Consider the following 12617-nt stretch of genomic DNA (forward strand, 5'->3'; position numbering starts at 1 on the left):
TATAGATGACTAAAGTCAACTTGACATAGATATGCATGCCAAAAGGAGATAATATGTTTCAGGTAGTAGGGGAACCTTGACTGCCCAAGCAAGGATAGCCTTTTCTGTAGGAGATCCAGAAATTTCCATTTTTTCTTCTCCACCACCCTATCAAAATATAGATTCAGTGAGAAACAAAATCTGCTATTTAATAGGTAATCACACTAAGTGTCTACAAAACTAATTGACAGAAAGCCACAGATGACTAAATGGAACTACATACTTTTCCGGAAGAAAACAAGTACACAAGATCATGGTTAGCACACTGTCAATTACATTTTCATAGCCTGACATAAACATTTTTTTTTATAAATAATTTCCTAACATAAACATAGAAAGTTATCAATAACTATTAGTTCATTGTTGCATCATCTACAGCAATGAAGCCATCTACAGTTTTTGTTGAATTTACCTAAAATAAAATAAAATAAAAAATAGTTGCTAAGGGTTGTAGGGGTCAGAGTTGATCAATGAGGATGGAGCTCTACTTTATTGAAACTTCTAAATATCATACAGTTACATGTGTACCACTTCACGGAGACAATTTCTACCACAACCAGCATGCACTGCCCTATTTGTTGTCCGGACCTGACTTCACAATGACATGCTTCTAGGTATCATCCAAGTACAAGTTCATCACCTAATGCTGACTACAAGACCAGAAGGCACAACAAATTTGTGGTAGAAAATGTGAGGCATGTTACCTGCTTGTACCAGTCTCAACATATGCCAATGAAAACATCAAATGGCCATGCTGTACTAAACACATGAAAGCAGGTCACAACCATAACCATACACTATGAAAAGGTCTTAAGGGTTTTCTACATCGAGAGAAGTGCTAGGAGCGTTAAGACTTTAGCACAAATCAAATCTAATTAGTTTGATATATATTGTTGGTCCGCTACCTAATAGCTTAAGCTACATCAATTAGGAGGTTAAAAAGAAGAAAAAGTGAATAAAAAAAATAGGGAAAGAAGATGTGTGCATTTGCATACGTGAGAAATTCAAACTCTGAAATAATAATTCACTAGCTCAAAAGTAAATTCACAACCTTTTTATGAACCAGAAACCCTTGTAACATCTTATCTAGCCCTTGAACCAACCTAATGGTTAAGGGTGACTGTTAGCCCCTTGACTCGAATGACAGCACAAAGGGCCTCATGGGTAGGCCTTGCGCCCATGAGGGATTGGGAAGGAAGCAAGGTGGAATTGGAGGTTCAGATGCAACGGGAAAGGTTATTGGTTGGGACAACACTTAGGCTAGCATCAGTGCACCAGGCATAGGCCCATGCACACCAGGTGGTACGCACAGTGCACTCCCGCACACCTGCATGCACTCTTGCACACAACAAGCAAGTCGCACGTCCACTCACGTGCACATCAATGGTTCAGAGCTGATGCAAGGCTTATGGGGGATTTATTTATTTAACTAATAAATAAATCCATTGTTCCTCCAGCAAGGAGAAATCCCTAAAACGGCCTAAAATGCTCTTTAAGAGAGAGGGGGGTGGGGCCTAGGCCACACCAAGGCAGCACCGAAGCATGGCCATGGCACACAAATGAGTAGCTAGCACACACACATGAGCTCCACAACATGTGTGATGATCCACCCGTGGCCACAATGGCACGGGGCATGGTGCAGCCTCGCCCTTCCCGGCGTTGGCACGAGCGTGTTCAACCTTGTGCACTAAGGCAACTACATGGGTCATGGGCACAATGCCATGGCATGTTGCGACTAAGGAAGGCATAGCAACACAGCATGGCTGCAGCAACATAGCTGACTCATATGTGGGGTTTAGTACATGGCACAGGGTGCAATGCCCTGTGCACAGGAACGACAAGCCATAGGTGCAATGTCATGGCTCATTGTTGCAACCAAGAAGGCTTGGACATGGCACAAGGTGTCATTGCAGCAACTAGATCAAGACAAACATGGTGGTGCATGGCTGACACGGGCAAGGCAAGGGAAGGCCTTACAACCGTTGGGTTCATACATGGACAGCAAACCCAATGTGCCATGGGCACCTTGACATGGCACAAGGTTGGGCACCAATGTGTGGGGCAAAGCACACTATTGCGTCAGAGATGGACTAAACATGCAGATGTGGCAAAGGCAACAATGTTGATTCAGGCCAGAGGCAAACCAAGATGTTTTGGTATGGGCTGACCCACATGCATTGGGGGACAAAGTCCAAGATTGGCATGGGCTTCACTGTGTGGGGCAAAGACAGTTACATTAGCATTTGTTGGCAAGAGGCACCTTGAAGGGGTGAGATTTGGCTCTGCATGCAAAAGGGAATGTCAAATAGACCTTGTTGACCGCATGAGGCATGAAGGGACACTTCTATCGGAAGGAGTGTCTTCAACTGGGTGGTTATGACAGTTGCATAACCACCACCCCCAAGCTCCTGTTTTGAATTCAAGTGTGTGAATTCAAAATTCTAACGGATAGCAATCTGTATAAAAGTCTCCTGCATTGCAGAGAGACATACTGAGTGTTCATATCACAGATTGTAAACACTGTGGGGTGGGTTCCCTGACTTAGAAAAATTATGCAGTGTTAGGGCACTTAGAACAATTTTGTAATCTTGTTGTTCTAAATAAACACAAGTTGGGAAAGGTTCCCATATCTGATTGTTGCCTATTTACGTTTTCTTTTGCTGTGACATTTGGGAAGTTTGGCTAAGATTGAGTGTTAGCACCGCACACAGAGAAAAAAAATGGATATTAATTTTCTGGGGTGTCACAGTAACCATCCATTGAAACCTAGCCCAAAACACCAAAAATCATCATTCACTGTTAGCAGTGTGAACACTGATGTTACAGCATTGATACAATAACACCTAGAAATTTTAACATATAATAACAGGGTGGTTTAAAAGATAAAAACCAATTTTCAATTCATACATTAAGGCCTAGAAATCTTTCCTCATTAACAATGAAATAATTCATGTTTTCAAAAAAAAAAAAAAATTCCCAGGCCTAAAAATCTGTTGCTTTCTTCTCTTTTCCAAGGTTGTTTTTACACCTGCTATGTAAAAAGTTGTTAATTATTCTTGTATAATGGCTTCGTAAAACTAAAAAAAAAACAGAGATATAGAGGCTAACCTTAAGTAGAATTCCAAACATTTAAGTAGTCAACAAAAAATTCATGAAATTTCAAGAATAATTTAAGATTCCAAAGATTTAAGAAGTGTTGAAATAATGCCAAAGTTAGGACTTTAATTTAGGAATAAAAAAGGAGAGATCATTTTAGGATATTTCCTTATGATTTAGTTTCCTAATTTTAGGAGAGAATTAAGTTAGATTGATTTTTTCTTATTCAGTCATTTGTGTATATATATGTGTATGGTGTGTACCGATTAATATCAATAAAGGAGTTCAGAAATTCTTCATGGTATCAGAGCCAGTTTTCTGAAACCCTAATCCCTTCTGGCCACCTCTTATTCAAGCCATCACTCATTCCGGCCAAATCTCTCTGGCCATATCTCAATCCGATCATCTTTCTCTCTCTCTCTCTCTCATTCCGGTCATCAGTCCATGTTCTCAGAGCCAAGGGAGAAAACGCTTTCCGAACAGTCGAATCGTCGTCAGAAAACACTCACCGCCGGCAACTTTTCCGGCGAACTTTTCCGGCGAACTTTCTGACGACGGTTTTTTTCTACACCGCAAGGAGCGCCTAGAGGAGATCTCCAATTTGTCCCAAAGCACCGGAACCAGAAACCCATCCACGCGCCGCCCACGCGCGTTTTTCCGACCGGCGACTGCATCTCACGCGCCGGCGCGTGAGGGCGCGTGAGCCACTTTCCGGCGACGCGCTTCCTCCTCCAGGCTCGCCTGACGCCGACCAGCCACCCTTCCTACCTGTTTGTGCAATCCGAGCCCTGCACGTGCCTTTTTTGGGGTTCTTTTGCTTCCGCGGGCCCTCTGATCAGATTTTCCGGCGTCCTCCGGCTATTTTCTCTCAACTCCAGTCCCTGCACGTGCCTTGAAAAGTGTTCTTCTACCTTTCCGGTCCATGACAAAATACGGAATGGCATCATCACAAGTATCCAGCGTCACGTCACCAGAATCAGGGGGCAGATCTGAAATTCCAAACCTTGGTGGCAATGATTCCTCTCCTATTCTCATCACAGGACACAAATTAAATGGCCATAACTATTTACAGTGGTCACAATCTGTGTTGCTGTTCATTTGCGGTAAAGGAAAGGATGAGTACCTCACTGGAGAAGCAGTCATGCCAGAAACTACAGAACCGGGTTTCAGGAAGTGGAAGATTGAAAACAGCATGATCATGTCATGGCTTATCAATTCCATGAACAATGACATAGGCGAAAATTTCTTGCTATTTGGGACTGCAAAGGACATATGGGATGCAGCCAAAGAAACTTACTCAAGTTCTGAAAATACTTCAGAACTGTTTCAGGTTGAATCAGCTCTACATGACTTCCGCCAAGGAGAGCAGTCAGTTACTCAGTATTACAACACACTCACAAGGTATTGGCAGCAACTTGACTTATTTGAGACTCACTCATGGAAATGTTCGGATGATGCAGCAACATACAGGCAAATTGTGGAACAAAAGAGACTGTTCAAGTTCTTCCTAGGACTAAACAGGGAATTGGATGATGTTAGAGGCCGAATCATGGGCATTAAACCCCTGCCAAGTCTCAGGGAGGCTTTTTCAGAGGTTAGGCGTGAAGAAAGTAGAAAGAAAGTGATGATGGGATCAAAAGAGCAACCTGCCCCAACATTGGATGCCTCTGCCCTTGCTGCTCGGTCATTTAATAGTAGTGGTGGAGATCGTCAGAAACAGGATAGGCCTTGGTGTGATTATTGTAAGAAACCAGGCCATTATAAGGAGACTTGCTGGAAGCTTCATGGCAAACCTGCTGATTGGAAACCAAAGCCACGGTTTGACAGAGATGGCAGAGCACACGTGGCTGCCAACTCTGAGAGCACATCTGTTCCCGAGCCGAGTCCATTCAACAAAGAGCAGATGGAGATGCTACAGAAATTATTAAGCCAAGTTGGCAGTGGCAGTACTACCGGTGTAGCCTTCACTGCTAATCGAGGAGGAATGAGGCCGTGGATAGTAGACACAGGTGCTTCTGATCACATGACAGGAGATGCTGTCATTCTTCAAAATTACAAGCCAAGTAATGGTCATTCATCCGTCCATATTGCTGATGGTTCAAAGTCAAAAATTGCCGGGACAGGTTCTATAAAACTTACTAAAGACTTATATCTTGACTCTGTCCTCCATGTTCCAAACTTGGATTGTAATCTTTTGTCCATTAGCAAATTGGCTCATGATCTCCAATGTGTTACTAAATTCTATCCAAACTTGTGTGTTTTTCAGGACTTGAAATCGGGGAAGATGATTGGCAGTGCTGAACTGTGTTCCGGGCTCTACCTCCTTTCATGTGGCCAATTCTCAAACCAAGTCTCTCAAGCAAGTTGCGTACAGTCTCAGAGTATGTCAGAGTCTTTCAATTCTGTGTCAAATTCTAAGGTCAATAAAGATAGTGAGATTATAATGTTACACTATCGTCTTGGTCATCCTAGCTTTGTTTACCTTGCAAAATTGTTTCCCAGATTATTTATCAATAAAAATCCAGCATCTTATCACTGTGAAATTTGTCAGTTTACAAAGCATACTCGAACAGTATATCCTCAAATCCCATACAAACCTTCGACTGTTTTCTCTCTAGTACATAGTGATGTGTGGGGTCCCTCCCGGATAAAAAATATTTCTGGCACTCGATGGCTTGTGACATTCGTTGATGATCATACTCGGGTAACATGGGTTTTCCTTATGAAAGAAAAGTCAGAGGTCGGGCACATTTTTCAAACCTTCAATCTTATGGTTCAAAATCAATTCAATTCCAAAATACAAGTCCTCAAGTCAGATAATGCAAAGGAATACTTTACTAGTAGTCTCAGTACTTATCTTCAAAATCATGGCATTATCCACATAAGTTCTTGCGTTGACACCCCACAACAAAATGGGGTGGCCGAACGCAAGAATAGACATCTCTTGGAGGTTGCCCGGTGCCTTATGTTTTCCTCTAATGTTCCAAACTATTTCTGGGGGGAAGCTATTCTCACAGCTACCTATTTGATTAACCGTATGCCATCCAGAGTGCTTACCTTTCAATCCCCACGTCAACTTTTCTTAAAACAGTTTCCTCACACCCATGCTGCCTCTTCTGATTTACCACTCAAAGTATTTGGTTGTACGGCATTCGTTCATGTGTATCCTCAAAATCGTAGCAAATTTGCTCCTCGAGCAAATAAGTGCATTTTTCTAGGGTATTCTCCAACCCAAAAAGGGTACAAATGCTATTCTCCAACCAACAAAAGATTTTACACCACCATGGACGTCTCTTTCTTTGAACATGTCTTCTTCTATCCCAAATCTCATGTTCAGGGGGAGAGCATGAATGAACATCAAGTTTGGGAGTCTTTTCTTGAGGGTGTACCTTCTTTTCACTCAGAGTCACCAAATCCTTCTCAATTCGCGCCCACTAAGTTGTCCACACCCATGCCGCCATCAATTCAGCCAGCCCAGCACACAAATGTTCCTTCTCCCGTGACCATCCAGTCTCCCATGCCTATTCAACCTATAGCCCCACAACTTGCTAATGAGAACTTACAAGTTTACATCAGGAGGAGGAAAAGACAGGAATTAGAGCACGGATCACAGTCAACATGTGGCCAATATATTGACTCCAATTCAAGTCTTCCTGAAGAGAACATAGGTGAGGATAGGGATGGAGAGGTGTTAATTCCCAGCATTGATGATTCTACTTTGCCAATTGCATTGAGGAAGGGTGTTAGGAGATGTACAGATCATCCAATTGGGAATTATGTTACGTATGAACGGTTATCACCATCTTACAGAGCATTTGCTACTTCTCTTGATGATACTCAGGTTCCCAACACAATACAAGAGGCATTAAAAATTTCAGAATGGAAGAAGGCAGTACAAGATGAGATTGATGCACTTGAGAAGAATGGGACGTGGACTATCACAGATTTGCCGGTTGGGAAGAGGCCTGTGGGGTGCAAGTGGCGGTTGGGAAGAGGCCTGTGGGGTGCAAGTGGATTTTCACCATAAAATACAAAGCAGATGGATCAGTCGAAAGATTCAAGGCTCGTTTGGTAGCTAGAGGGTTTACACAATCCTATGGGATAGACTATCAGGAGACTTTTGCTCCTGTTGCAAAACTGAACACTATCAGGATCCTTCTCTCATTGGCTGTCAATCAAGATTGGTGCTTGCAACAACTGGACATAAAAAATGCGTTTCTAAATGGGGACCTAGAAGAGGAAGTCTACATGGAAATACCACCTGGTTTCGAAGAAAGTATGGCAAAGAATCAGGTTTGCAAACTCCAAAAATCATTGTACGGCCTTAAACAATCTCCTCGAGCCTGGTTTGATAGATTCACAAAAGCAGTCCTGAAGCTGGGCTACAAACAAGGTCAGGCTGATCATACTCTATTTGTCAAGAAGTCTCATGCCGGGAAATTGGCCATATTGATAGTCTATGTCGATGATATTATTCTATCTGGAAATGATATGGGGGAGTTACAGAATTTGAAGAAGTATTTGTCAGAAGAGTTTGAAGTTAAAGACCTTGGAAATTTGAAATATTTCCTTGGTATGGAAGTGGCTAGATCAAGGAAGGGAATCGTAGTCTCTCAAAGAAAATACATACTCGATCTTCTTAAGGAGACTGGTATGCTTGGATGCAAACCAATTGATACTCCTATGGATAGTCAGAAGAAACTTGGTATCGAGAAAGAAAGTACACCGGTAGACAGGGGGAGATATCAGCGGCTTGTCGGGCGCTTGATTTATCTCTCACACACTCGGCCAGATATTGGCTTTGCAGTGAGTGCTGTAAGTCAATTCATGCACAGCCCCACTAAGGAACACATGGAAGCAGTCTACAGGATTCTTAGATATTTAAAAATGACACCAGGGAAAGGCCTATTCTTCAGAAAGACAGAGAACCGTAACACTGAAGTATACTCAGATGCGGATTGGGCAGGAAACATCATTGACAGGCGGTCCACTTCCGGATATTGTTCTTTTGTCTGGGGAAATCTTGTTACCTGGAGGAGTAAGAAGCAATCAGTTGTAGCCAGAAGTAGTGCAGAAGCTGAGTACAGAGCTCTTGCACAGGGAATCTGTGAAGGGATTTGGATAAAAAGGGTTCTTAGTGAACTGGGACAAACGAGTTCATCTCCAATTCTGATGATGTGTGATAATCAGGCAGCTATAAGCATAGCAAAGAACCCCGTGCATCATGACAGGACCAAGCATGTTGAGATTGACAGACACTTTATCACAGAGAAGGTGACTAGTGAGACGATCAAATTAAACTATGTTCCTACCAAGCACCAAACCGCAGACATCCTCACCAAAGCTTTACCTAGGCCTAACTTCGAAGACTTAACTTGCAAGCTGGGATTATATGATATATATTCTCCAGCTTGAGGGGGAGTGTTGAAATAATGCCAAAGTTAGGACTTTAATTTAGGAATAAAAAAGGAGAGATCATTTTAGGATATTTCCTTATGATTTAGTTTCCTAATTTTAGGAGAGAATTAAGCTAGATTGATTTTTTCTTATTCAGTCATTTGTGTATATATATGTGTATGGTGTGTACCGATTAATATCAATAAAGGAGTTCAGAAATTCTTCAACAAAAAAAAAGTAATGAAATTGTATAAATTTCAATATACAATTAGAAATTTCAAGAATAAAAGTATTTAAAAAAGAAAAGCAAAGTAGACGAGGTGTGCTTCTTCAACAAGGCACATGTCTTGGAAAGCAAGGCACTATAACTAGGGAGTGTTTATGCATTGGGTCTAGGTGCCCTTTAAGCACACCTTTTAAAACTATGTCTATAATCCACCTTTTGCTCTGAATTTAATCTGAACCACCCATGATGGTCAAGAAAATCATGAAGACCATTTATATTTTGTTAAGAAAATGATAATCATGAATATGTATGACGATGATGGCAGAAAGGGACCATGGCAGCCACAGTACATAGTGATAGGCTACATGGGGAGCCATCAATAAGTATGTTCTGTAGCAACAGCAGCAAAGGAGAGTTCATAGCAATGACTAGAGGTAGACTTGATGACAATACGAGCAGTGAGGAACCAACATCCTTATAGAAGTATTGAAAGCTCAGGCCATGTATATGGAAATAGGAGGGCAAGTATGGATCTTGAATAAAAAATCAAAGGCTAAGAATGGGATATCAAAGTGTCAATTAAGCAGGTTGTTTAGATTCCAAGAAGATTATTCTATGAAGGTTTCCCAATCCCACTAGAAGGGATTCTGTATCTTAAAAGTCCATACTTTGAACTCAGTTATTATCAAAACCTTTCATAAAGCTGCCCTATCTATCTATCTACATATACATACATGTATATCAGAAACAAGCATTTTCATTCATCAATCAATTATAAATTCAAGAAGGATAAGCAATCCATAAAAAAAGTACAAAAGATGGTAGAAATTGCACTTATTCTAAAAATTTAAAAACAACAGTAATACCTTAGGCACAAAAACATTGCCCTGGGTATTGCAGGCAATGCCCTCATGTAGCAGAGATGAAACATCTGGATGCAACTGTGAGGAGTCATCTGGTGGATCTATCTTCTTTCTCCCTACATAAGCCTCAACCACAGTCATCTGTCATGAAAAGAACATCATTACCATTCAAACAATATGTCAAGGTTTCGACCACATGGCCTAAAATGGAAGCTAACAATATAATACTAGGCAGAGAAAACTTGAAAGTAATGTCTAATATGTTTCAAAAACAAACTGCCTTATACATAAAAGATTATACAAGGAAAATTTTTAATAAGAATACAAAGAAAAATAAAAGCTTGAAAAGTGTTGGGTGTGGGAGAGCATGATATACATAATGGGCCCAAATCCTAAAACCCTAAGCTTTTAGGATAAGTAACAGTTCAACATGGTATCATATTCTTGTTTGGCGGGAGGTCAAGTATTTGAACCTCATTGCTGCATGTTTATTTCCCCAGTTTATTAAGTCTGCATGTAAGTGTAAAAATGGAGGCTACACGTGAGGGAGGGTGTACATGTTTATTCCCCCAATTTCCACATGTAAGCCTAACAATGGAGGCTACATGTGAAGGATGGTGTTGGGTGTTGGAGAGCATCATATACATTGTGGACCCAAATCTTAAAAGCTTAAGCTTTTAGGAAAATTGGAAGGTAGTTCAGCAAAAAGAAAGGTCCAAAAATTTACAACAGACCTTATTCAAGGTTAATGTTCCAGTCTTATCACTGCAAATTGTTGTTGCAGAGCCCATAGTTTCACAGGCTGAAAGCCTACGCACCTGCATATCCAAAATGGTGTTATAAAACTAGAATAATGAGACAAGATATTATTAAGGATTATTTTGGAGGAAAGAAATGATGACACATGCCAAAGCCTTATCTGCCATCATCTTTCGCATGGAGTATGCTAGGCTGTCACAGAATAAAAGCTAAGAATAAATAAACAGAATCAAAGGCCAAGAAAATAAACTGCTTTTCATTATTACTGCAACAAAAAACCAAAAGTAGAAATCTAAAGCTTACGTCAAGGTAACAGCCAAAGGCAGCCCTTCAGGCACTGCAACAACCACAATGGTGACCTAAATAGTTCTACAATTAGTCATTAAGTAAAAAATGAGAAAATATAAACACATTGAGAGACTGCACTTACTGCAATTGTAATGATTTTAATGACATCATCTACAGCATCACCAAAACTCGTAACACCACTTTTAAATTGGACTGTTCCATCTGAATCTCTCGTATGTCCAGTAAAGTATCTAGGATATTGAATTAGATTGTAACTTGTAAGATGTATATAGAAATTATATTAAATATATATGTAATTAGCAATTTTTAGTTTACCTTATCAAAAGGACAGCCAGTACAGAAACAGCAACTGCAAGCCCAACTATGCCTATAAAAGTTGCAACCCCATTCAAGCGTACCTGTCATAGTTCAACAAAGGTAGCCTCATGATATAACTCATAAACTGCTACAAGGAGTTGTTAAAGCGGCATTAATTGTGTATGGGTGGGTGGGTGTGTGTGTGTGTGTGTGTGTGTGTGTGTGAGAGAGAGAGAGAGAGAGAGAGAGAGAACCTGCAAGGGGGTTTCTTCACCAGTATCCTCTGAGATACTTGCCATCAACAATCCCCATTCAGTATTGATTCCCACACCAGTTACCTAAAGATCATATAGAAGAATGAATAAATATAGATGCTGCCAACTCTTATGGAACATCATGATACTTTTACAGTTGGACAAGAAGAAAGGTGCAACAAGAAATTCATAAGATAGAAAATCAAGCAGCATGAAAATATCCACATCAATATGTAAAAGAAGGATCTCCCAACGGGGGATATGTCAACCCCCAAACAAGCATGCAGGATTTCCATCAGAAGAAACTACTGTCAAACAGCAGATAAAGGTTTTTCCTTTTCAGGAACAGAAGTGACATATTCACTAAAAGGAATTCAAAATCACAATGAAGGATGGGACATCCTTCCAAGAGATACAAGAATTAATTAAAAAAGAAAAATAAGCCCAAAAGCTCCAAACCAAAAACAAAAAAGTGAAGCAACAAGTCAAGGAAGTGACTACGAATACAAATTGGTAAATAATCTCCTGTAAGGAATCCCAGCTGCACTGCATCTCACTTAACTAGCTGACCTGCATCCTAGTTAGCTAAGCCCAGAATGTAAGAGTAAGAGAAGCCTAAATCTATAGTTATATCAATAATTTAGCAAACCCACCCATCATATTTCCGTTAACCTTGCTCCTTTTCTGACACTCAAGAATGGCAATTGTCAAATCTCCTTCCACTAGGAGATTTGAGAACCCAAAAACTGGGCCATCCAGCAAATTTTTCGAAGGGGCTAGCATAACTGCCTCAGAAGCCACTACCACACCAAGAGGTATAAAGAAAGATTTCAACACTCTACCACAATAATTCCTAAGTACCCCACCAATCACAAGCTCTCCTAGGTCATCCAAAAAGCACCTACCCAAATTTAGTTTATGTAAACCTACTGGAAAGGGTTTAAGCTCAAAGAAGCATAGGCAAAGACCATAGTGGCAGAAGACCAAAGAGAGAAAAAGTACATAGTATCCTAGAAAGACTCCACAGTCCTCTTATCTATCATCATAATTCTGGCATTCTTCTCCAACTATATTATCCACATCAGAGGCTGGCCTCACCAAAAAACTGTAGGAGGCAAGCTATTTAATTCATTTTCTTTTTTGATTGGAATTCAATCATAATCTTCTTATTGTTGTTGGATAGGGTAAATAGAGTTATCCTGGGAACCTATATCTTTATGAATATTCTTGGGGATTGGCCCTTGTAATGAATAAGAATAACTTTTTCCCCTATTCTCGGATCTAACAGAGTTATGAAACCCAGGGTGGCGATCCAACAGAGCCCTTTTAACTGCTCCAGATCTTAATTTGAAACCATCTAAGCTCTTAAACTTCTCA

The 12617-nt window shown here is 40.6% G+C and overlaps 1 protein-coding gene across 3 annotated transcripts in view; it reads right to left on the reverse strand.

The window, feature by feature from the left end:
* Positions 1–12617, reverse strand: part of LOC100253521 (calcium-transporting ATPase 9, plasma membrane-type) — a 71501-nt gene that overhangs the window by 22928 nt on the left and 35956 nt on the right. For all 3 annotated transcript variants that reach the window (XM_002275038.5, XM_010656859.3, XM_059739748.1), the window contains 8 exons: positions 11241–11324; positions 11005–11087; positions 10811–10919; positions 10684–10739; positions 10530–10572; positions 10356–10439; positions 9625–9762; positions 76–147 (listed from right to left, as the gene is read on the reverse strand). In XM_002275038.5, the coding sequence (XP_002275074.2) occupies positions 76–147; positions 9625–9762; positions 10356–10439; positions 10530–10572; positions 10684–10739; positions 10811–10919; positions 11005–11087; positions 11241–11324 (669 nt within the window). The remainder of the gene's footprint in view (positions 1–75; positions 148–9624; positions 9763–10355; positions 10440–10529; positions 10573–10683; positions 10740–10810; positions 10920–11004; positions 11088–11240; positions 11325–12617) is intronic.

This window comes from Vitis vinifera, chromosome 9 (genome assembly GCF_030704535.1).
Source record: "Vitis vinifera cultivar Pinot Noir 40024 chromosome 9, ASM3070453v1".
In the NCBI taxonomy this organism is placed as follows: Eukaryota; Viridiplantae; Streptophyta; class Magnoliopsida; order Vitales; family Vitaceae; genus Vitis; species Vitis vinifera.